Here is a 25,774-nt window from a genome sequence, read left to right as displayed (position 1 = left end):
ACACAGCTTCACATAAAGGCCCAAGACTCCTCCACATGCAGACACACACACTGCCAGCCTATACCACTGCTCTAGTTTGAGTATTTGTCGTGTCCTCCCCCCGCCCCCGCTCATGTTGCATTGGAATCCCCGTGCTAGAGGTGGGGCCAGCTGGGAGGTGACTGGATCATGGGAGTGGATCCCTCATGGTTTGGTGCCATCTTCACTACAGTGAGTGAGCTCTTGTGAGATCTGGTTGTTAAAAAGTGTGTGTCACCCCCCATCCCTTGCTCCTGCTCCTGCATGTGAAATGCCTGTTCTTGGCCAGGCACAGTGGCTCGCGCCTGTAATCCCAGCACTTTGGGAGGCCGAGGCCGGTGGGTAAGTTGAGATCAAGAGTTCAAGACCAGCCTGGCTAACATGGTGAAACCCCGTCTCTACTCAAAATGCAGATTAGCCGAGCTTGGTGGCAGATGCCTGTAGTCAGCTACTGGGGAGGCTGAGGCACGAGAATCACTTGAACCTGGTAGACAGAGGTTGCAGTGAGCAGAGATTGCACCACTGCACTCCAGCCTGGGTGACAGAGTAAGATTCCATTTCAAAAGAAAAAGAAATGCCTGCTCCCCCTACAGGGTAGAAGCTTCCTGAGGCCTCCCCATGTAGTATCCCAGCGAGTTAGAAGGAAGGCGTCACACACTGAGTTTCAAATTAAGAGTCCTTTTAAGGCCGGGCGCGGTGGCTCAAGCCTGTAATCCCAGCACTTTGGGAGGCCGAGGTGGGTGGATCACGAGGTCAAGAGATCGAGACCATCCTGGTCAACATGGTGAAACCCCGTCTCTATTAAAAATACAAAAAATTAGCTGGGCATGGTGGTGCGTGCCTGTAATCCCAGCTACTCAGGAAGCTGAGGCAGGAGAATTGCCTGAACCCAGGAGGCGGAGGTTGCGGTGAGCCGAGATCGCGCCATTGCACTCCAGCCTGGGTAACATGCGTGAAACTCCGTCTCAAAAAAAAAAAAAAAAAAAAAAGAGTCCTTTTAATTAGCCAGCGACCGAGAGACAGCTAACGCTCAGAGTTCTCTCAGCCCAGAGGAAAGGGCTTGACTTCCCTTTTTACCTTGATTTAGGTAAGAGAGGGGGAGCCTAGCTGAAGCAGAATTTTACAGAAGCCGAACAGGCAAGTTAGCTAGTAACCAGGGGTGAGGAGGTTCCCAGGACTGTTGGCTGCTACGGGTATTTCCAAACAATCCCCAAGGGGGGTTCAGAGAGAGTTATACACAAGGCAGGTGTGCCTGCCAAGCAGGACGCAGTTACATTGGTTATATGGTGGGATAAGCACAGCGTCAGCGTGACATAAGCACAGCGTCAGTGTGGCCCAGTTATGCACCCAGAGAGGCTGTGATAGGGAGGGGGAAGCTAGATTGGAGTTTACAGCTAAGATGGAGTCAGTGATGCTAGCCCAGGGTAGGTTATTACACCCAGAAGCAGATGCTGGTGCTATACTTCCTATACAACCTGCAGATCTGTGAGCTGATTAAACCTTTTTTCTTAGAAATTACCAAGTCCTGGGTACTTTGAGAATATCCCCAAGCGTCTAGACCAGGAAGGCTGGACTCGAGGTGGCATCCAGCCCCAGATGCCCAGAGGCTATGCCCTCAGCCAGCTGGTCTCAGGGTTGCTGTTTCTTTGTTTTTGAGATAGAGTCTCCCTCTGTCGCCCAGGCTGGAGTGCAGTGGCGCGACCATGGTTCTCTGCAGCTTCAACCCCCTGGGCTCAAGTGACCCTCTCATCTCAGCCTCCTGAGTATCTGCGTCTACAAGTGCACACCATCAGGCCCAACTAATTTTTCGCATTTGTTGTAAAGATGGGGTCTTGCTATGTTGCCAGGGCTGGTCTCAGACTCCTGGGCTCAAGCGATCCTCCCACTTTGGCCTCCCAAGGTGCTGAGATTGAAGACATGAGCCACCATGCTGGACACAGAGACACAAAAACAGATGTATAGAGACTTACAGAACAGACACACACACACAAAACACACACAACACACACGCACAACGCACACATACACACAACACACACACCACACACACACACATACACACACCACACACACACACACACACACACACACACACACTACACCTCATCTCTATTTCACATCTTCATTTCTTCTCCTCCGAGTATCCTTTTACAGCTCATGTTTCCTGCCCTGGGGGGTGGGGGGACATGGTGCCGGGGACACCGGAGCCAGATCACACCCCTTTCCACTGTCTCCCACTTCCCTTGTCCTGCACCAGGCAGCAGCTTGACCAGGGCAGGGGGAGAAAGCATGAGCCACTGCAGCGGAGAGGGCAGGCTGGTCAGATTCTGGGGGGTCTTGAAGGCCATGCTAAGGAGCCCCCCCAATTATGAGGCCCAACAAAGGGACAGACCATGTATACATTCTTCACACTGAAAGTCCAAAGCCCAGGACAGTGCCTGGCACATATGGAGGTGCTCAGTAAATAGCAGATGAATGAATGAATGAATGAATGAATGGCTATGGCAGATGTGGGCTTCTGGGCATCACCCATCTTAACACCAGGATGTCAGTGGCCCAGCCTCCCCGGGTCCATGTGGTCAGCTCCTGCTTTCCACCCCCACCTGTCCAGCTCCCATGGCCACGGCCCTTAGGGACCACTGCTTTACCCCAGGGTGCACCGCTCCTCTCTGTGTGAGCCCCTTGGTCTCCCCTTACATGGAGCCCAGCCTCTGACCAGCCTCATGAAGCTTCCCAGCAGTGCCCTAAGGGCCTCTACATTCCAGCCTTGGCCCCTGGTAGGCACCAAGACCAGGGTAGAGTCAGTGCTGGGAAATTCCCTGTGTCCCCAGGACAGGAGGAGGGGACACTTTCTACCTGGGTGGCTCCTTGGGATGCCATCCTTGTTGAAGGGACATCCTGCTGTGTGGCTTCCTTCTCCTGCTCTGTGCTGTCAGGGGAGAGTGGGAGAGTTCCAGTCTCTCAGCATGAGAGTTTGGAAGACATGTGAGGCAGTTAGCCCCTAAGGGATGGCCTGGAGGAGCAGGCCCGGGCCGCTGACCACGTGGCTTCATTTTCAGTGGCCTCATCCTCTTTGTTCCCAGACAGCATCAGCCAGAGCTCTTTCCCCTCCAGGCCCAGGCAGTCAGCAGAGCGTACCTGTCACAGGCCTGAGCCCTGGAATCCAACTGCCTGGGTTCAAATGCCAGCTCTCCACAAGCCAAGGCAGCCCCCTGCCATCAGCCGGTCACCTAAGCCTTCTGTGACCTCCAGTTGTCACCTACCCATTCTGAGCTTCAGCTAATAGCAGCAGCTGCCTTCTGGATGAAATCCAACATGCACAGAGTACACACAAATAGAAGCTGCCCGATGCTAGGGCAGAGAAAACAGAGGCCGAGACGGAGGTAGAGACTTGGACAAGGCCACACTGCAGCTTGTCACAGGGTCTGGTCTCTGTCTCCTGCTTGGCCCTGGGTGGGCCCTCTCAAGACCTTTCCCTGAGGCTGAGCTAGGTGGCTTATGCCTGTAATCACAGCACTTTGGGAGGCTGAGGCTGGAGGATCACTTGAGCTCAGGAGTTCGAGACCAGCCTGGGAAACAAAGTGAGACGGTCTTTACAAAAAATTAAAGAATTAGCTGGGGGTGCGGTAGCTCACAGCTGTAATCCCAGTGAGCCAAGATCGCGACATTGCACCCCAGCCTGGCAACACAGTGAGACTCCATCTCAAAAAAAAAAAAAAGGCCGGGCGCGGTGGCTCAAGCCTGTAATCCCAGCACTTTGGGAGGCCGAGGCGGGTGGATCACGAGGTCAAGAGATCGAGACCATCCTGGTCAACATGGTGAAACCCCATCTCTACTAAAAATACAAAAAATTAGCTGGGCATGGTGGCGTGTGCCTGTAATCCCAGCGACTCAGGAGGCTGGGGCAGGAGAATTGCCTGAACCCGGGAGGCGGAGTTTGCGGTGAGCCGAGATCGCGCCATTGCATTCCAGCCTGGGTAACAAGAGCGAAACTCCGTCTCAAAAAAAAAAAAAAAAAAAAAGAAGCCATAACATTTTGGCTGGGTGTGGTGGCTCATACCTGTAATCCCAGCACTTTGGGAGGCCAAGGCAGGTAGATCACAAGGTCTGGAGTTTGAGACCAGCCTGACCAATATGGTGAAACCCTGTCTCCACTAAAAATACAAAAGTTAGCCAGGCTTGATGGTGGGTGCCTGTAGTCCCAGCTACTTGGGAGGCTGAGGCAGGAGAATTGCTTGAACCTGGGAGGTGGAGGTTGCAGTAAGCGGAGATTGTGCCATTGCACTCCAGCCTGGGTGACACACACACACACACACACACACACACACACACACACACACACAAAGAATTAGCTGGGTGTGGTGACCTGTGCCTGTGGTCCCAGCTACTCGGGAGGCTGAAGTGTGGGGATAGCTTGAGCCCAGGAGGTTGAGGCTGTAGTGAGCTATGTTCACGCCACTGCACTCCACCCTGGGTGACACAGTGAGACACTGTCTCAAACAGAACAAAACCAATCCCTTCCCTGAGAGCAGGCCTACTCCCTATGACAGGCAGATGATCACCCACATAGCCTGACCTGGAAGGTCGCGGCTGCCCTCGAGGGGGCTATCCCCACTTAACACCCTGTTCCTGAGGCCAACTTCTGCCAGGCCCTCCTGGCAGCTGCCTGCTTCTCCCCCGACCTGGTAACCAGGCTTTGGGTTTTCACAGAGCCACTCCTTCTGGTGGGTGACTATTGCAGCTGCTGCCGGAAGCTTCCTGCCCCCTCCCCAGTGGATATTTTTTTAAAGTTGCTGAGGTGTCAGGGATGATGATTAACCTTCATTAAGCCCCCACAGCCTGCGGGTGCTGAGAATATTCGTGGGCCCTCACCTTTCCATCGAGAACACAGAGGGGCCTCCCTCTGGGGGAGGTTTGGGGACGCAGGTGGGTGGGGTGCTGACGGCATTGGTGTGGGAGTGTGGAGCCCAGAGGGCTGGCGGGACAGCAGGTGGGGCGGGTGCTGTGCGCCATGAGATCAGGCCCGGCTTGTGACGCATGTGGACATGTGTGAGGCTGCTGTTTGTCCGTCATGGCCTGGTGGCGGCTGATGTTGACAGGTGCCATCTGGTCTGGGTCACGTGGTGGCAGGCAGCATCACTGACTCGTGGGCTTGACAGCTGTCCAGCTGGGAACACAGGGCTCCTGGGGGTGGGGCGGTTAGAGGCATCTGTCTTTGGGAACTGGAGGGCTGGGGGTGGCGGGAGGCCCTGCGTAGGGAGGCTGAGGATGGGGGGTATGGTACACCAAGACAGATGGTGTGTGAGGCTCTGAATCGGTTCCCCAGTCTCCTCTCTGACCATCTGGAGGGCCCCCCATTCCCGAGGAACTGTTCCCGGAACAAGCAAGTATGCAAGGGCAGAGGATGAATTTCAGACTCAGGAGCCCCCACTGAGGGCCCCTGTTGAAGGGTCAGAGGGGGCCGGCAGGGCCTGAGGGACATCCTACCACGCCTTGCTTCCTCCCCATGCTGCTGCAGACAGGCTCTGCCCAGGACCTTTGTGATGGGCAGGTCACCCTGACCGGAGGTGAGGCGACCTGCCCGGAGCCACGCGGTGCCGGCTCCGTGAGCAACTGCACTGTCTTCTGAACCCCAGGCCCTCCCCACCCCATCACTTCCCTGGGGGTCTCAGATGGGCAGGAATGGGGTCTGGAAACTTCTTGTGAGAGCCAGGCAGTGACAAGTATGAGCTTTGTTTTCTTTTGCTAAAGATATGAGTGTACTTGTGTGAGAATGTGAGCGTTACATATGCGTTTGTGTGTTAGTGTGTGTGAATATGTGAATATGAGTGTGAGTGAGCATACATGTGTGAGAGCATTAGTGTAAGTGCATGAGTGTGTTTGGGACTGTGAATATATGTGTCTGAAAGTATGTGAGTGTGTGTGTGAATGTGTGAGAGTTGTATGTGTAAGAGTGTACATGTAAGTGATGTGTGTGTGATGATTGTATGTGTGTGCATGTGTAGGTGTGTGTGAGTGTGTGGGTGTGTGTTAGAGTGTGTGGGCATATGAGTGTGTGAGTGTATGTGTGTACATGTCTATGTGTGTAAGTGTATATGTGCGGGTGTGTGTTGGAGTGTGTGGGTATATGAATGTATGAATGCAAGATTATGAGTATGTGTGAGAGTGTGTGTGTAAGTGTGTATGTGTGTGTCTGTGTGTTAGAGTGTGAGTATATGAATGTGTATGAGTGTATATGTGTGTATGTCTGTGTGGGTGTGTGTACGTATATATGAGTGTGGATGTGAGTGTGTAAGAATGTATGTGTATACGTGCGTGTATGTGTGAGTGTGTGGGTGTGTGAGAGTGTGGGCATATGAGTGTGTGTGAGAGTGTATGTGTGTGTCTATGTGTGTGTGTGGTTATGTGTTAGTGTGGGGATATTACTATGAGTGCATGAGTGTGTAATTATGAGTGTGTGTCTGTATGTCTCTGTGTGGGTGTGAGTATATGTGTTGATGGAGTGTGAGTGTATGAGCGTGTATGAGTGAATATGAGTGTGCGTATGTGTGAGTGTATGTGTGTATGTGAGTGTATATGTGTGTATATCTGTGTGTAATTGCACAGTATGTATGTGTGTGCATGTGTGAGAGTATATGTGTGTATATGAGAGTGAATGTATATGTGTGTATGTGTGGGTGGGTGTGTGTAAGTGTGGCGTATGTATGAGTGTGTGTATGTGTGAGAGTATATGTGTATATGTGAGTGTGAATGTATATGTGTGTATGTGTGGGGGTGTGTGAGTGTATGAGTGTGGAGTGTGTATGGGTGTGTGTATGTGTGAGAGCATATGTGTGTATGTGAGTGAATGTATATGTGTGTATGTGTGGGGGTGTGTGAGTGTGTAAGTGTGGAGTATGTATGAGTGTGTGTGTGAGAGTGAATGTATACGTGTGTATGTGTGAGGGTGTGAGTGTATGAGTGTGGAGTGTGTATGAGTGTGTGTATGTGTGAGTGTATGTGTGTATGTGAGTGTGAATGTATATGTGTGTATGTGTGGGGGTGTGTGTGAGTGTATGTATGAGTGGACGTGAGTGTGTGAGAATGCATGTGTGTGAGTGTGTGAGTGTGAGAGTGGAGAGCGTGTGAGTGTGTGTCTTTAGCGTCCCAGAGAGCCAGGGTGGGAAGGTGTATGTGTTGCTCACCTGGCTGAGGCTTGGGTGAGATGCTGAAGGAGCTGTGCTCAGCAAAGGCTATGTGAGCCCCTGGGCCAAGCAGCCTCCTAAGGGGCCTGATGACAAGGTGTGGTCCCTCTGGTCAGATGGCCTTGCAGCAGAGCCATGCCCTCCTGGTGGGCTCTGGCACTGGGGGCAAGGGTTGGCATTGAAGAACATGGCACACTGCCTCCTAAGCACAGAACTGCATTGGGCAGAGTGCAGCTCCTGGTAGGACAGTGGAAGTGGAGGCAGGCGGAGAATGATCGTGCGTCTCCCTGAGTGGTCACAGGCTGATGAGTTCTGACCATGAAGACGATCAGCCACAGTTCATGGCAAGCAACAGAAACCAGATCTGGCTAATTTAAGCAGAATGGATTTTTTTTTTTTTTAGACAGAGTTTTGCTCTTGTTGCCCAGGCTGGAGTGAGATGGTGCAATCTCGGCTCACTGCAACCTCCACCTCCTGGGTTCAAGCAATTCTCTTGCCTCAGCCTCCCGAGCAGCTGGGATTACAGGTGTGTGCCACCAGGCCTGGCTAATTTTGTGTTTTCCGTAGAGACGGAGTTTCTCCACGTTGGTCAAGCTGGTCTTGAACTCCAAGGCTCAGGTGATCTGCCCACCTCAGTCCCTCAAAGTGTTGGGATTACAGGTGTGAGCCTCCATGCCTGGCCAAGGAATTTATTAAAGGGACTTGGTCACTCACAGAATCATCAAGTGGACCTGAGAATAAAACTTAGCGCCCACCCAGCCAGGAACCACAGAGAAAACCGCCCCATGGCCCTGGGCCCACAAAGCCCCCAGGCCTCCCCACCGCTGCTTCTCGGCCACAGCCCCCGCTGCTGCTCCTCACCACCCTCAGGAGGGATCTGCGTGATCCATTCTGCTCAGCAGTTCTCATTTCCCATTCCAATCTGACGTGGGTGTATCTGGAGGCGACTTCCAGGTCACAGGCTTCCACCCCACTTGCAAGGGATGCTGGGAAAGTGAGCTTCCAGTGTTCTTGGCTGCTTGGGAGGAGAGTGGGTTCTGTTTTGAAAGGCAGGTGGATTCTCCAGCATAGTCAGGGGCTTCAGAGGCTGGGAGGCCCAAAGAATTCAAATGTCCTTCCCACTAGGGTTCCCATCACTAAGAAGGACATTTGTGGGGTGCATTCTGTGAGCAGGGGTCTGTAGGTGCTTCTACGCACTGTTAAAACTCGTACTCTGAATGAAGAGACCTCCCCAAACAGGCTTTGTGTGAGCAACATGACTGTTTATTCACCTGGGTGCGGGTGGGCTGAGTCCAAAGAGAGTCAGCGGAGGGCGATGGGATAGGAGTTGGTGTTATAGGTTTTGGATAGGCAGTGGAAATTTACAGAAGTTACAGTTTAGGGCGGTTTTTTGCAAAGCTGAGAGGGCGTTGTGGGTTTGCAAGCTGGGAGGGGTCCGTAAGGTCTGGAGTCATGAGGTTGACCAAGGTCAGTTACAAAGTCCAGTGGCCTTATCAATTGAGGCCAGAATAAGAAACAATAGGAGAATGTCTCAAGTTGGTTAGGCGCTGCAGGGGTTGATCTTTCTTCCACTTTTCATGGTCTTCCAGTTACTTCAGGTTTTCTAATTCCAGAAGGCCCTCCAGAGGTGTACGTGCAGGTCCTGGGGATCACCATAGCATCCACCGTGCTGTCAGCCTAAAAGACCTTACACACACCTAGGGAGTTTGCTGTCGGCCTGTAAAGACCCTTTATGGGACACGAATCAAAGGTGCCATTCCTTGAGATGCTTAACTCCAGTGTAGGATCTTGGTGTCAAAAGGAACCTTTAGATATGGCCCTACTGTACGTAGCATGACGTGTATAGCCAGAACAAAGCAGGTGTATGTGAGTAGGAACTTCATAAGCCATACTCAAGAGCTCAAAGGTGTATCTGGGGGCTGGGCACTGTGGCTCACGCTTGTAATCCCAGCACTTCAGGTGGCCAAGGCAGGTGGATCACCTGAGGTCAGGAGTTCGAGACCAGCCTGACCAATATGGCAAAACCCTGTCTCTACTAAAATTAGCTGGACATGGTGGCATATACCTGTAATCCCAGCTACTTGGGAGGCTGAGGCAGGAGAATCCTTGAACCCAGGAGGCAGAGGTTGCAGTGAGCCGAGATCATGCCACTGCACTCTAGCCTGGGTGACAAAAAAAAAAGTATATTTTTGTCTATTAGTAACTGGATTTAGCAAAGATGTGGACTCCCCCAGCCTGATCTCGGCTACACCTGTGTCTGTCCTGCAGGTGTGGAAACTTCTAGATGCTCCCCCTTGTGAGTTCACCTCTGTGTCTACTACTGAGGCCTCTCCGTACAGGTAGAGTGACTTGTGGTGTAGCAGGAGCGGCTGTGGGAAACAGAGCTCTCGAACGCTGAATGGGGAAGGAAGGAGTTTATTATTATTGTGATTGTTACGGCCGGGAGCCGGGAGCCGGGCGTTGGTTCCAAATTACCCAGCTCATCTAACAAAGGAGGGTTCTGTCATTATATAGGCTCACACTCCAGATATTACACATAGAGGAATTTTAGGTTTACAGCCTTAGAAATCACAATTGAAAGGGTTTTGGATTTACAGCTTTAGGAATCACAAGTGAAAAGGTTTCTGGGTTTTACAGCTTCAGAAATTACATATGAAAAGGGTTTTGGGTTTATAGTTTTAGGAATCACATGTGAAAAGGTTCTGGTCTCTGGATGGAGGTTTGATCTTGTTTTAAGTAAAAACAGTTTCTTCCGGAGAGCTTCCCCTATACCAAGCGTGTCATTTATAGGAAGGTAAATTCAGGAGGCGCCAGTTGGCCAGTCTTTTCTTCTATTGAAATGCACTGTGGAAGTCGAGGGGGGAGTTGACCCCAGATGCCTGGGTCTCCTTCCTCAGTGGGAGGCCTGTTACATCCTCAGGCCACACCTGGTAAGGGAAGTGCAGGTGGGTCCCTGCTGCCCTGGTGTCCCCCAAATATACATGGGGGTATGTACCTTTTCTAATGCCACCCCAGGGGGTATATACCTTTTCTAATGCCATCCACCCAGATGGGGCTGACGACTCATTTTAGGTCGGGCATTTGTGTTTAGGGGTGCTGCTTGCCCCTTCTCCCCACCTGCTGCTTGAACCTTAATTTCCTTTTGGGTGGTATCTTCTGGGATGACGCATCCTTCCCCTCTCCAGGGCTTATGGCATCAGCTCTCAGCTCTCGAAGTTCAAAGCCAAGCTTTTTTGGCTCTACACAAAAGATTTCTCTTTCAAAACCCGGTTCTTGTAGGGGTATAGTCTCAGCTCTGGATTTCAAAGCCTCTTTTGCAACTCAAAGCCGAGGATTTGATGCGTTGTTCTGGGTTCCCCTGGAGAGCAAGGAATATAGGAAACCAACTTAGCATATGAATGCAAGTCAGTGGATATAAGGAAATTTTCTACAGTGGAATAAGCTAGTATCTCAAAATGATGGCACTCAGCTCCCATACGCTGTCACTGATTCTTTGTGATAATCCTTCTAAGAAGGATGAGTTTGCCCAATCCAGAGCTGAGACTAGGGTGGGGGGAGCAAGACCCTTGTTCCAGGCACCATATTTAAAGAAGTGCCAAAAACATTGTCTCCATAATTAAGTAATAGTTTGATGCAATCATTGTAAAAGTAAAAATTATTGCCAAAAATCCATGACGAACAAAATATCAAAATTTTAAATAAAGATGAGATTTGTAGGCCGGGCACAGTGGCTCACGCCTGTAATTCCAGCAGTTTGGGAGGCCGAGGTGGGTGGATCACAAGGTCAGGAGTTCGTGACCAGCCTGGCCAACAAGGAGAAACCCCCTCTCTACTAAAAATACAAAAATTAGCTGGGCATGATGGTAGGCACCTGTAATCCCAGCTACCTGGAAGGCTGAGGCAGGAGAATCGATTGAACCCGGGAGGCAGAGGTTGCAGTGAGCTGAGATCACACCGCTGCACTACAGCCTGAACAACAAAAAGCAAAACTCCATCTCAAAAAAAAAAAAAAAAAAAAAGATGAAATTTGTGTTACTGATTTTTCCTTGGCCTGAAGGTTCCCATAATGGCTCCACGCAGCATTGGTTCTGATCTGGTCTTTACAGAGCTCACACCCTAGTACATCGGAAACAGGCTTCAAGCAAATATTTCACAGTTATTATTTATTTAGTATGATTGGAATAAGTACTTTGAAGGAGAAATGTGGGCGCTCAGGCATCTATAACAGGGGCTTGACGTGCTCTGGAAGGTCCTGGAAGGGAAGTGTGTTAGTCTGTTCTGGTGTTGCTATGAAGAAATACCTGACGCTGGGTAATTTATAAAGAAAAGACAGGCTGAGCATGTTGGCTCACGCCTGTAATCCCAGCACTCTGGGAGGCCGAGGAGGGTGGATCATCTGAGGTCAGGAGTTCAAGACCAGCCTGGTCAACATGGTGAAACCCATCTCTACTAAAAATAGTAAAATTAGCCAGGTGTAGTGGCGCATGCCTATAGTCCCAGCTACTCAGGAGGCTGAGGCAGGAGAATCACTTGAACCTGGGAGGCAGAGCTTGCAGTGAGCTGAGACTGCTCCATGGCACTCAAGCCTGGGCAATAAGAGTGAAACTTCTGTCTCAAAAAAAGAAAAAGAAAAAGAAAAAAGAAGAGAAAAGATGTTTGTTTTGACTCACGGTTCTATAGGCTGCACAGGAAGCATGGTGCCGTATCTGCACCTGGTGAGGGCTTCAGGGAGTTGACAGTCGTGGCAGAAGCTAAAAGGGAGGGGCGTTATCAGTTGGTGAGAGAGGGAGCAAGAGATAGGAGGGGAAGGTCCCAGACTCCTAAACAACCAGGTCTTGAGTGAGCTGAGCAAGAATTCACTCATCACCAAGGGGACAGTGCTAAGCCATTCATGAGGGATCTGCCTCCATGACCCCAATACCTCCACTAGGCTCCATGACCAGCACTGGGCATTACATATCTTCTTCTTCTTCTTTTTCTTTTTTTGAAATGGAGTTTTGCTCTTGTTGCCCAGGCTGGGTGGAGTGGAATGGTATGATCTCGGCTCACTGCAACCCCTACCTCCAGGGTTCAAGCAATTCTCCTGCCTTAGCCTCCGGAATAGCTGTGATTGCAAGCATGAACCACCATGCCTGGCTAATTTTTGTCCTTTTAGTAGAGACACGGTTTCACCACATTGGCCAGTCTGTTCTTGAACTTCTGACCTCAGATGATCTGCCCTCCTTGGCCTCCTAAATTGCTGGGATTACAAGTGTGAACTGCCGTGCCCAGTTTCAACATGAGATATGAAGAGGACAACATCCAAACCATATCAGGAGGTTTCAGCTGAGACCGTAAGGATGAATAGTATGAGCCAAGCAGAGTGGGAAGAAGAGGATTCCACGCAGAGGGACTGGTGCGTCCAAAGGTCCTGGGGTAGAAAGAAGCTGGTCAGGTTACCTCATCTCCAAGTGGTGACTCAGAGATCGAGGATCCGTTCCATCCTTAACATCACAGTAGACAGGGAGTGGACGGCTGTGCATTGATGTGGCATGTTTCACTTCTGCCCACATCTATTTGCCCAGCACTCATCCCAGTGTCTTATCCTCTGGGTTAGGAAAACTGGTTTTACTGAGGGCTCAGGAAGAAGAGGGCACAGAAGTTCCTCACTCTCAGTAGCCTCTGCCACAGAGGGACCAGGCCAGGCAAGTCCTTGGTAGTGTTGGTTGGGACCTGGATCTGTATTCTTGGAGCAGATGATCTGATTTGCATTTGGTCACAGATCCAAGAAGGTATTAACATAAAGAGCTGCTGCCAGCCATGACCCCAGCGTTCCTCCCCGGAGGAAGGAGTCGTCCTGTCCACTTCGTAGCATCATGGCCTAACAGAACCCGTTAGGATGGTCAGATTTCCATCCACAACATGGAGGCGTGGACTTGGGCACCAGCCAGCTTCTCCCCTTCCTCACACTCCCATGGCCTCTGTTGCTGCAGCTCTGGTGTCTCTCAGGGGGACCTGAGAGGACTCTCAGCTTTCAATAGATCAGGCAGGTAACTTGCAGAGCTAGGGTTCCAGGTAAATATGATCCCCGGGCCATGCCTGGGCTCTGGTTTCTTAGGCAGGGTGGGAGGAGTAGGTGGCAGTGGCTGAGCCAGCCTGGTGTGTTTGGCTATCCACTGATGGGCTCAGGCCAATGGTGGGCCAGAGACTGCCTGGAGTTTGCTATCAGATAAGCCCTGAGCCCAGGTCATAGGCCTAGGATAGCCCAGGACCTGGAGCCCTCTTTGATCTGTCTTCTGGAACCTGATTTGGGGTTCCTAGGCTTGCCCTGTGGATTTCAGGATACCCTTTAGTTAGGCAAACATATGAGCCCTGGGGCCTGGGATGGGAAAGGGAAGGGAAGTAGTGTGGTTCTTAGCCATTCTTGTCCTCTCTGGCAACATCAAAATCTCCAAGGAGGGCACCTCTAGAAATCTCTTTTTTTTTTTTTTGAGATGAAGTCTAGCTCTGTTGCCCAGGCTGGAGTACAGTGGCACAATCCAGGCTCACTGCAACCTCCATCTCCCGGGTTCAAGCAATTCTCCTGCCTCAGCCTCCCGAGTAGCTGGGATTACAGGCACCTGCCACCACGGCCAGCTAATTTTTGTATTTTTAGTAGAGATGGGGTGTCCCCGTGTTGGCCAGGCTGGTCTCACACTCCTGACCTTGTGATCCACCTGCCTCGGCCTCCCAGAGTGCTGGGATTACAAGCATGAGCCACCATGCCTGGCCACCCCTGGAAATCTTTTTGCTGTTTGCAGGATGGCGGCAAGCATCTGAGCACCTGGGGTGTTTTCTCTAATTTCTCACAGCCCACAGAGTCAATGAGACATGGTAGGCAAAGCCTGGGCTTTGCAATAAGATGGACTGGGTTTGAATCCTGGCTCTGTCCCTCACTGACTGCGTGACCTTGTAGCTTGGCAGTAGCTGCTTAACCACGTTGAAACTCAAACTGCTTAACCTCTGTGAATCTGCTTCTCCATCTGTAGAGTGGGAGGGTGATGGGGAATGTAGTACCTGCCTGGCAGAGCTGTTGTGAAGAATAAATTTGACAAGCTGTAGGTGCTCAGTAAATGACAGCTATCATTATCCCGAGGGAGAGAACCACGAGGAGAGAGGTTAAAGTTGCAGAAACTCCTTTCCCCAACACACACACACACACACACACACACACACCCCTTTCCTGCAGCTGCAGCCAAAGGGATCCTATTAAATGTGTATCCTCTGTGCAAAATTTCCCAGTGACCTCTCACCCAGAGTCAAAGCCAAAAGTCCTTACGAAGGACACGGGCCCTCCTCGGCCTGCCCCGTCCTTACTTTCTCTCTCTGATCTCCTTGGCCACCATGCTTCCCCGGCTCCTTGGGCTGGGCCCCTCGTTGCTCCCAAAGGCCCAGGCACACTCTTGCCACAGGGGCTTGGCACTGCCATCTCCACTACCCTGCCCCCAGACATCTGTGTAGCTTGCTCCCTCATCTCCTCTCATCTTTGCTCAATGCCATGGTCTCAATGAAGCCCCTTCTGGCCACTCAGGCTTTTTTGTTTTTGTTTCTGTTTTGAAACGGAGTCTCACTCTGTCACTCAGCCTGGAGTGCAGTGGTGCAATCTCGGCTCACTGCAACCTCCACCTCCCAGGTTCAAGCACTTCTTCTGCCTCAGCCTCCCAAGTAGCTGAAATTACAGGTACCCACTGCCACACTCAGCTAATTTTTGTATTTTTAGTAGAAACGAGGTTTCCCCATGTTGGTCAGTCTGGCCTAGAACCCTTGACCTCAGGTGATCTGCTAGCTTTGGCCTCTCAAAGCTCTGGGATTACAGGCATGAGCTAGCGCACCTGGCTTTAGCCACTCAGTTTTTTTTTGTTTTTTGTTTTTTGAGACAGAGTTTCGCTCTTCTTGCCCAGGCTGGAGTGCAATGTGTGATCTCTGTTCACTGCAACCACCTCCTGGGTTCAAGCAATTCTCTTGCCTCAGCCTTCTGAGTAGCTGGGATTACAGGCATGTATCACCACACCTGGCTAATTTTTTCTATTTTTAGTAGAGATGAGGTTTCACCATGTTAGTCAAGCTGGTCTTGAACTTCTGACCTCATGATCCTCCTGCCTCAGCCTCCCAAAGTGCTGGGATTACAGGCGTGAGCCACTGTGCCTGGCCCTCACCCCTCAGTTTTAAATGACAGCCCCTCCCCACCCTCCACACATTTCTCAGTCCTCCTCTCTCTTTCTTGGAAATTTAACTTTTTATTAACAGAGATGGACTTTCACCATGTTGGCCAGGTTAGTCTCGAACTCCTGGCTTCAAGTGATCCGTCTACCTCGGCCTCCCAAAGTGCTGGATTACAGGCGTGAGCCACCGCGCCTGGCCAGTCTTTCTCCTTTCTTTTTCTGCTTTATTTCTTCCATAGCCTGATCATGACCTGACACGTGTTTTGATGATCTCCGCTCGCATGAATATAAGTTCCACAAAGGCAGGGATTGTTGTCTATTATGTTCACATTCATGGTACTGCCAATGCCTAGGCATAGAAGGGGGTGCTTAACGTTTGTTGAATGAATACCTGAAAGATGGCAGAACTGAAGTTCTGGCTGGTGCAGGTAAGGGGAGTGGGCCATGAAGTGAGGACATCATCACTTTCCTTTTCTGCCAAATGAAGGGTTTGGCCTAGACACCCAGGAGACCATGAACCTGTGGGAATTGTGGACATCATTGGTGAGTCTCTGCCTCCCAGCACTTTTAGGGAACAAGGGTCTCTAGCTTCTTGCAGACATTGAACAGAGCCTGTGACCTCCCAGAGGAGCTCAGCACCCTCCCAGCGACGACGTCTCGTAATTGGCTCTAATTGGTTTGAATCCTTGTTTTCTAAGAACCTAAGATGCTACCATCCCATCATCTTATTCAAATCCCAGCAGCCGGGGGCGGGCGTGGTGGGGGGTCCTGGCCCCAAGGCAGGGAGGGAAAACCAGAGGGGACTTTGGCAGGGTCAGGGTGTGGAGGCAGTAGTGCTTATGGGGACATTGGAAAGGGACAAAGGAGACTCATATGCTATGCACGCTGTTTTCTTCCCTTTATTTAAAAGAAAATAGGCTTAAAGCAAGTATGACGAAATGCGAACAATCGTCAGTGCTGGGTACTGGGCATGGGGATGTTTATCACAGTGTTGTACTTTTCCTATATTTTAAAAAATCTTTTGAAAAACACAGAGTTTGGGGTGGGCATTCATAGTTACAGCTCATGATTAGTATCAGAGAGGCAGTTTCTGGGGGCCCGGGGGACCTGCACTTTGGGCATTTTTGTAGCGTGTGCGGGGGCGGAGGGGCTGGCCAGGGTCTGGGACCCTTGCCTGGAGCTGACAGAGCCCTCTCTCCTCCCCTGCTTCCCCCTCCCAGGTCTCAGTTTCCTGCCTTCCTGGGAAGTGGGGAAAGGCTGAGAGGCCCCGTGCTGGGGGTGAAGCTAATTCATTAGTTACGCCTCAACAAGGACCGGGTGCCTGCGGTGCCAGCATGATTCATCATGATGATTGCCCCACTGCCAGCCTGCGTGGGCCCGGAACGCCAGCACATTTTACCTTTACCCACTGAGAAGGGCCTGGTGGGAGGCGAAGGTACAGGATCTGCGGAGAGCAAGAAAAAGGCTCTGAGAAACAAGAGGTCTGGTCCTCCATGTGCTCAGCCCCAGGAAGCTCCGCCAGGCTGGTACCAGGGTGGAGAGGCTCATGTGGGCTCATGTGGTGCTGCCCGTGCCAGTGAAGCCCAAGAGGGCAGCCTGGTGCTGGAGTGCCAGCCTGAGCATGTGGAGAGGCTGCTGTGAAGCCTCCTCCTCCACAGCCAATATTCCCTCGGTGAAACTGCTTCGGTGTGGGGGGAGGGACTCATCCTCATACCATTAGCCTGGCTGGATATTCCCTACCTTTCTGGTCTCTGGGGTACCTTCCCCTCTTCCAAGAAGTCCTCCTGAATGAGTAGAAGGGAGAGAACTGGATTGGAATTTAAGTGACATCTGGGAGGAACCTGAAGCCCCTCTGGCTAGGGCTGAGACTCCTGTACCTCAGGTCTGGTGTCTGGGTTCCACCTGGGTCCTCTACCTTGGCCTGGATTTCTGCTTTCGTTTTGCCAGTTTCTCCCAGGATGGAGGTACATGGCTGGTTCCTGGCTCAGAGCAACATCTGCCTCTGTGTCCCCCATCACCTGTCTGTCCCCTGACACCTCTTGCCATATTAGAATTGCTATTGCTCTGCCCTTTCATTCTTTTATCCAACAAATACATATTATCTGAAAAAAGTATGTGCTGAATAGTTTCATTTGTGTGAGATTCAAGAACAGGTGAAACTGAGCCATGAAGATAGAGGTCAGGATCACAGATGCCTCTGCGAGGTGGGGATTGACTGCAGGAGGCTTGAGAGAACTTGTGGGGTGATGGAAATGGGACAGGGGTGTGTACATTTGTCAAAACGCATCCAAGAGTACACTTAGGATCTGTACAGTGAAAACTGTATGCAATGTTTGCCTCCAGTTTTTTTAATGTTAAAATTTTTCAGCCAGGCGCAATGGCTCACGCCTGTAATCCCAGCACTTTGGGAGGCTGAGGCGGGTGGATCACCTGAGGTCAGAAGTTTGAGACCAGCGTGACTAACATGATGAAACCTTGTCTCTACTAAAACACAAAAATTAGCTGGGCATGGTCGCAGGTGCCTGTAATCTCAGCTACTTGGGAGGCTGAAGCAAGAGAATCGCTTGAATTCAGGAGGCGGAGTTTGCAATGAGCCGAAATCATTCCATTGTACTCCAATCCGGGCAACAAGAGCAAAACTTGTCTCGAAAGATAAATAAATAAATAATAAAAAATTTTCACTGACTGTCTACTATATGCTCTAGAGCCTGTGCCAGCAGGGAGGGAGATGCACAAACCTGCCTGCCTGGGCAGTTTACATTCCAGTGGGGATGGCTCCCATCCTCGGGTTGCATTGGCAACTGCTCTCTGCCCTTGGGTTGTCCTCCCTCCTCCTTGCCTACAGTGGGGATGGCAGTGGGGGTGGGCCAGAGGGCAGTGTGCTGTCCTGAGGTCAGTCTATTCAGCCAGTTACATGGATCACATCAGCCGGGTTCAAGAGAAGGCAAGACGCAGGAGGCTTGGAGCCTGAAAATTCAGCTCCCGAGCTGCAACCTCTATGCATTGTGTGACCTTAAGCAGGGCACCTAATTCCTGTCAGGTCACTTTTCTCGTCTTTCATATGGGATTAGAATGCTCTCTTTGTAGCTTTGTCCCGAGAATCAGAGGCTCTGTGGTGAGAAAATTCATTGCTGGAGGGGGAGTTTCCATCTATCCGTATAGTTTATAGTTAGAAATACAGGCTCTCCAGTCACACGAACCTGACCTTGGGCACTTCACCCAGCTCAGACTGACCCAGTTCAAGTCCTGTCTCTGAACCTCAGTGTCTCCATCTTTAAAATCGGGGTGATGAGGGTGTCTACCTTATTAGGCTGTGCCAAGGACCCAACGCAATGCTTTCAGCATAGTGTGGGCACATGTGGGCTCAAAGTCAGTGGCAGCCCATCCTTTTCTGCCAGGAGCTCCGACAGAAGGGCTCTGGATGGGAGGTGAGGGGAGAGGGCAGGAGGGAAGGGCTGGAGACACGGAATGAGAGTGGTCATGATTGGTGGCTCAAAGGCGTTCACGTGTCCCAGTCCCCTGTCCACCGCAGCCACACACAGACCTTGAGCTTCCGTGGAGGGATCGTGGCAGGGGAGAGGGGTGTGAGTGTAGCAATGAGGAAGCTGTGGGGCAATTAGGCAGGGCGGGGCCAAGCCTTAGGTCCCGGTAAAACCAGCAGACATGAAAAGGGCGGGACAATAACAGTTTCGAGTTACTATACTGAAGTGACCCCAGCAGGGAGGCTGGCCGCACGCCGCTGGACGTGAATGGCCGGCAGTGACCGCACCCCTCAGCCCTTCCCTGTGAGCCTCTAGTTCAGAGTCTTTGGTCCACAGCCGGTGTTTCCTCCCTCTTAGACCCGCGGCTCTGGGGCGCACACAACCGCACACCAAATGGCGTCGGGTCTCAGGGCCAGGCTTGGCGGGAGTGGAATCCCTCGGTTTGCGCTTGCTCCGCGGTGGGCTGGATGGGCAGGTAGGGGCGGGCTCCGGCGCTGGGACCCCGCTCGGGTGGCGCCTTGGCCCCGCCCCGCCCCGCCCACCCTCCGCCTCATTGGCAGCGGCACGCGCGTCGGGGTTGCCAGGGCGACGGGTCGCTAAGCTGCGAGTCAGCGCAAACCCCATTCAGTCGGCCTCCGGCGGAGGCAGCGGGGGAGGCCCGAGGGCGGGCGGCGGAGCGCGGCACTCGGCGGCGGAGCCCCAAGCGGGCGCCTCCTCCCGGCCCGGCACGGCCCCCCTCCCGGCGCAGGGGCAGGCCGGGGCGGGGGGCCCGGGGGCCGGCGCGGCTCCGGCCCCGTCGGGGCGGCCGTGGGGCGGCCGGGGCGGGGCGATGCCGGGCGGTGGCGGTGGCGGTGTTGGCGGCCCCGGTCGGGGCCCGTGACCATGGGCATCGCCGAGTCCACGCCGGATGAGCTGCCGTCGGACGCGGAGGAGCAGTTGCGCAGCGGCGAGCAGCAGCTGGAGCTGAGCGGGCGGCGGCTGCGGCGGCTGCCCAGCGCCGTGTGCGCGCTGAGCCGCCTGCAGAAGCTGTATGTGAGCGGCACAGGACTGCGCGAGCTGCCCGAGGAGATCGAGGAACTGCGCGAGCTTCGCATTCTGGCGCTGGACTTCAACAAACTCGAGCGCCTGCCTGACGGCCTGTGCCGCCTGCCGCACCTCACGCGCCTCTACCTGGGCGGCAACCGGCTGCTGGCGCTGCCCGCGGACTTCGCGCAGCTGCAGAGCCTGCGCTGCCTCTGGATCGAGGGCAACTTCTTGCGGCGCTTCCCGCGGCCGCTGCTGCGCCTGGTGGCGCTGCAGTCGCTCCAGATGGGGGACAACCGGCTGCGCGCGCTGCCGGCGGAGCTGCCGCGCATGACGGGCTTGCGTGGCCTCTGGCTCTACGGCAACCGCTTCGAGGAGTTCCCGCCCGCGCTGCTGCGCATGGGCCGCCTGCACATCCTCGACCTCGACCGCAACCGCCTGGGCGGCTTCCCCGACCTGCATCCGCTACGCGCGCTGCGCGTCTTCTCCTACGACCACAACCCGGTCACCGGGCCCCCGCGCGTCGCGGACACCGTGTTCCTCGTGGGCGAGGGCGCCGTCGAGCGCATGGCGGAGCGCGACGAGCCCACGCCCCGGCCTCCGCCCCGGCGCCCAGCACGCGCCTTTGAGGATGAGGAGGAGGAAGACCTGCTCATAGGCGGCGCTGGCTCCCGGACTCTGGGCGCCCCCGGGGACAGCCTTCGCGCCCTGGAAGCCGCTCCAGGACTGGGCACTTGAGCCTCTGTTTGGGCTGATGGGCGTCGGCCACTCTGAGAGAGGGGGCTCTGGGAAGCTTTGGCTGCGTTAGCCTGCGGGATCGGTGGGCCCCTACTTGGGGCAATGGAGGGGCCACTTTTGGCGAGCTGCCGGGCACTGGCAGGCCCGGGGCTCATCTTCAGATACTCCTAGGTAGTAAGAGGACTGACGGCCCCCTGGCTGATCTGTGGGCAATTGTCAGACCAAGAAGTCTGGGCTGGGTCCAGTCCCCGATGGAGCCACTGATAACACAGGAGCCAGCTTCCTCCTGGAACCAGGGTCATTGAGGACCACAGAATCTTCACGTCTTGCTGAGTCTGGATGCAGGGCGCCCACCACCCTCCCACCTTCTGGGGTTTGGATCTCCTGGGCCCACCCTTTCTAGGGCAGGAGCCGCCGCCTCTGGGGTGGACTGCCCTTGGGAAGAAGGCCTGGCCCGGGGTCAGGGTCTTGGTGCCCAGGACAGAAGTGGGAAACAGATGGGGGCCCCAACACCGAAGCTGCCCTCACCCCTCCACCAGGGCTGATCGTACATACCTCCCTCCCCGGCCCCCTGAGATTTGTACAGGGCACAGAAGGCAAGGGGTCACCTCCACCCTGTATTCTGTTCTCTTCTCTAAGCATGTGCCTGGAATCTTGCTGGGAAAAAGAGCACCCCCCTCCCCCTCCCCATAGCCTGAGCCTTCCAGCTGTCAAATTTGAAAAGAAGCCACCGTGCCTCCAGGGCCTCCTGCACCGCAGAGAGGGGCTCTCTGCTCTGGGAGGCAGCTCAGCACCTCTCCCACGGCCTGCACTCTCCTTTCCCTTAAATGGGCACGGCCAGGGTGGCTGGCACGGGACTGGCACTCTGTACCTCCACTCCGTCACCAGGGACAGCCCCGAGGGGGTGAGGAGAGGGGCCTCGCTTTGCAATCCCCAGAGCCAGATCTTCCTCATCCAAGCAATAACGGGAAGAGGGGGCCAGGGCCAAGGACACTCAGGGACACTGTTGGGGCAGGGGCCCCACATGGTAATGTTTTCTTTAGGGAGAAGAAAAAATTAACTGGCTGTAAACATAAATTCTATTTCTTGGAGAAGGAATGTGTGTTTCCCACGTGCTTGTTTATTTATAAGCCCTGGGAGAACCGGAACCCACTGCTATGGGGACCCTGGGCTCCCTCTGGCACTGCCCCCGCCCATGCGCCCCCCTCTCTGTGTCAGACCAGCCCTGCTGTTGTGTGCTGTCTTTCTGGGAACAAGTGCTGTCGTCAGGGGTGGCTTTTGCCCCTCGGGGCTCCTCTCCTATCTCACAGCTTGGTTCTGCAGAAGATTCTGTATATTTTTGAATCACCCTCAAGCTGGCTGAACTTTCCCTCGTCTTTCACTGGCACTGCCCCTCCTCTCCCTCCATGACTCTAGACTTGCCTCCCTCTGTCTCTCTCGCTCCATTTTTCTCTTTCTCTCTCCTTTTTAGCCTCTTTGCTCGGTTTTGGCATTTCTTTCCCCCCTTGTTGTTCAGGAAAATAATAAATAACGATTTAAAGAAAGGAAGAAAATTGTAAAACCTCAAGCATGGAGGCCCATCTCCCCTGAGAAGATCCTGCCAGGCCTCTGTCACCATGGCAACAGGGGCTGATGTCATACCAGGCCAAAAGGTCAGGCCCTGCCCAGCAGTTCTGCTGGCACACGGGGCTAGGCCCCGGCTAAGGAGGAGGCTGGGCATGGATCTGGGCAGTCAGCTTGCAAACGAGAGTGAAGGCCTTGAATGGACAGAAGGAGGTGGTGGGTGGGGAAGATCGGTGGCTGCCTCCTTCCCAAGGAGGAAGAGGGTCTGGGGCCTGGCTGCTGAAGACCTTGTCTCTCCCAGAGTTCCCCCTGTTGGGGGCCCTCCAGGGGTCTGGAAAGTTGGAGAAAGTCATTTGAGAGATGATCACTCAGGTGGGAGCTGCAGCTGACTGGGGACTGTCTTCTTGGCCTGCCACTTATATCACGGCATAGGGAAAATACCCCTAGACCTAGAATCAGAAGGCAGGTCTTCCAGGCCTAGTTCTGCTATTGACCAAGTGATCTTGAGCAAGTCATGACCCCCCTGGGCCTTAGCTTCTTCATCTATACACAAGGAATTGTGTTTATTCATTTATTTATATTTCATTTTTTTTCTGAGACGAGTCTCGCTCTATTGCCTAGGCTGGAGTGCAGTGGCTCGATCTTGGCTCACTGCAACCTTTGCCTCCCGGGTTCAAGTGATTCTCCTGCCTTAGCCTCCTGGGTAGCTGGGATTATAGGCACGCACCGCCATGTCCGGTTAATTTTTGTATTTTTTGTAGAGATGGGGTTTCATCACGTTGGCTAGGCTGGTCTCGAACTCCTGACCTCAGGTGATCTGCCTCCCTCAGCCTCCTAAAGTGCTGGGATTACAGGCGCCTGCCACTGCACCCAGCTAATTTTTGTACTTTTTCATAGAGACGGGGTTTCACCATCTTGGTCAGGTTGGTCTCGAACTCCTGACCTTGTGATCCACCCGCCTTGGCTCCCAAAGTGCTGAGATTAGCTGAGATTACAGGTGTGAGCTACCCGCCCTGCCCTTTTCATGTAAACCTTAGACACAGGAGAAGCAGCATGCAGATGTAGCCATGGTCACCTGCAGTAACTGCTGGCATTAGTGAGCTTAGGTCTCCTCCCTCTGTCTGGTCTGTTTCCCTATACCCCCTCCCCTGCTGCTCTCACCTGAGGACTCTAGGTTGGAGCAAAGGCTTGGCAATGAGTCCCCTAGGCCACCCTGAGGCACTCAGGGTCCTACCTTTCTGCTTTGTCAAACATGGCACCCGCAGCCACGACTGCTTGCCAGCTGAGCGGGAGCTTCCCCGGGGAATGGGGGTGGGCTCTGTCCCTGGCTCTGCTACTCACGTGCTCTCCCTCAGAAGTCCGTCCCTTCTGGAAAGTTCAAGTTTGGTTAAATTGGGTGCTGATGCTATAGAGCACAATTGAGGCTCTGTCTGCATGTGAGTAGGGAGAGACCTACTGCCAAGGACAGCTGGGTGTCATGGCTCCCCTTGAAGTCAGAAAGGGCACTGTATTAGGAGTCCTAGCATTACCCCACCCACAACTTCCTGTGATTCCCACTTGGCCTCTGGGGAGCAGGGGACGGGGGAGACTAGAAGGGATGCTTGTAACAATGGGATGGGATGGATGGGCCGCCCCTGTAGTTCCCCGAATCATACTGGGGCAGTCAGGGGTGGGCAGGCCACGGGGGAGTAGGGCAGGGAAACTCCTGAAGAGTCATGTTTGTACCAGGGATTCAGGGGCAGAGGCCAAGGGAGCTCGTGGTCAGAGCAGGAAGCCTCCTTCCTACTGTGGGAACCAAGCAGAGGGAAAGGCAGAGGAGGCGGCAGGGAGGGCGAGTGACTCACCCACCGGCGTGAGGACTCCCAACCCAGTGCTCACTGAGTCACAGAAGAGGTGCTCGTCCCTAGCTGGCAGTCAGGTCTGTGAGTGGAATGACTGAGAACTACGGCCTGTTCTTGAGGCCCCCGCCCCAACCCGCTTCCAGACAAGCAGCCCTGATGGCCAGCGTGGCAGCGGAGACGCAGGGCTGGAGCCTTCACCCTTGTTAATGACATAACCCGTCCCCTTCCCACCCGCCCTCAGGGACACAGGAAAAGGGGAAACAGGTTCTTGGAGCTGGGGGCCCTGCCCAGAAGTCCCTCCCTGCCTCCAGTGCCACCACCTGGGCTTACTCAGACATCCATCCCAAAGCTTCCTCAAGACACCTGGTGCTCTTGTTCTGAAGATGAATGTTTATTAGCACACCTGGGTGTGCCACACAGAACACGTATGCAGACAAGGATCCCTGCCCAGGGGGCTCACAATCTAAACGAGACACGACATACACACGCAGGACACAGACAAGGGGAGCAGGGCAACTTCCGGGAAAACGGATGGTCAGGGGAGCCACGCGCAGGGGCATCGGCATGTTCAAGCCTTGTCCTTCTGGTTGTCTTTGTATGGGAGGGAGAGGAGAACAGGATGTGGCCCAGGACGGCCTTCCAGAAAGCAGCAGGATCCAGGGGACACTTGCAGGAGAAAGAAAACACCAGGGGGTGGTGGTCCCTGGTACAGGGAGGGGTGGGGAGCATCTCAGAGCAGGCATGGATGAAGACAGACCCAGAGAAAAAACGGAGGAAGTCCAAAAGTCCAGGGAAGGGCCCGAGCCAGCGGCAAGGCGCTGCCGCCTGTGCCAGGCCTGAGCTGTCTCACTTCAGGCTCAGTTTTCCGGGGCTGCTTTCATAGAGAAAGCTCTGACCAAGGGTGCTCCTGGGGCTACTTACCTGACCCCAGGGCTTCCTCTGATCTCTAGAACAGAGATCAGAAGGGACATCTAAACCAGGTTGTGAGAAGCAGGGACAGACAGCTCTGCGGGGGTGGGGGGGTACTTAGTGTAATTCCGGGAGGCAGCTGCTGGCCCCAGGTGCTGGGAACAGGGGCCCCCACTTCACTCCAGGTGGGAGCAGGGGCCAGCAGATGGACACATGACTGCGGGGATGGGCTCCTTCCTTTTGTGCCTGTGTCTGAAACAGATGTAGCACCTTCCTTCTGAAGTACCCTGAGAGCTGCTGGGCCTCAGTTTCCCCTGGGCTGGGTGGGGAAGAAAGGACAGGGAAGGGGATGGTTATTGCTTTGTTGTGGCTGGAGGAAGCAGGTGGCAGGAAGGAAATAGTGTGCCCAGAGCCGCAGAGGCTGGAGAAGGGAGGGATTAGAACTCAGCTTCCCACATCCCAGGCTGGAACCTGTTCCACTGAGTCAAAGAGACTTTTCTAATCTTAAAGAACAAAACTAGAAGAGGGCTGAGAGAAGCCACAGGTCCAGCCAACAAACACAGAGCGCCTCATCTTTCCTTTCCCCACCTTGGGGACCAGGGAGGAGGCGCTGGCCTGAAACTACAGGGGCCCCGTGGGTGGTGGCGGGAAAGCTGGAGTGTCCCCCTTGGGTTTGTCTGAGCTGCCTTGGAGGGTGGTGAGGGTCCCCCGGGGACTGAGGGAGGGGACGCCAGGCTGGATGACCCTGGAGGGCACCCCCGAGGTCTAGAGGAGACTCCACTCCCACAAAGCTTTGTGTCAGGACTGATCTGGGAAATGCAGCTGCCTCTGCTTTC

At 53.7% G+C, this 25,774-nt stretch overlaps 1 protein-coding gene and 1 long non-coding RNA gene across 2 annotated transcripts; both read left to right on the top strand.

Moving 5' to 3' along the window:
* The first annotated feature begins 1,028 nt into the window (after positions 1–1,028).
* LOC116554924 lies at positions 1,029–24,795 on the top strand. The gene is made up of 4 exons (XR_004270323.1): positions 1,029–1,167; positions 12,006–12,011; positions 24,096–24,101; positions 24,785–24,795. It is a non-coding gene; the product is annotated as an uncharacterized LOC116554924 (long non-coding RNA).
* On the top strand, positions 19,497–21,723 carry LRRC10B (leucine rich repeat containing 10B). The gene has a single exon (XM_032283197.1). The coding sequence runs from the start codon at positions 19,747–19,749 to the stop codon at positions 20,623–20,625; it is 879 nt and encodes a 292-aa protein (XP_032139088.1). The 5' UTR covers positions 19,497–19,746; the 3' UTR covers positions 20,626–21,723.
* Positions 24,796–25,774: the final 979 nt, after the last annotated feature.

The sequence above is a fragment of the Sapajus apella genome, unplaced genomic scaffold (genome assembly GCF_009761245.1).
Source record: "Sapajus apella isolate SASKATOON/1434 unplaced genomic scaffold, GSC_monkey_1.0 scaffold14, whole genome shotgun sequence".
NCBI classification, from domain to species: domain Eukaryota; kingdom Metazoa; phylum Chordata; class Mammalia; order Primates; family Cebidae; genus Sapajus; species Sapajus apella.
This window is presented reverse-complemented; position numbering and strand designations above follow the sequence as displayed.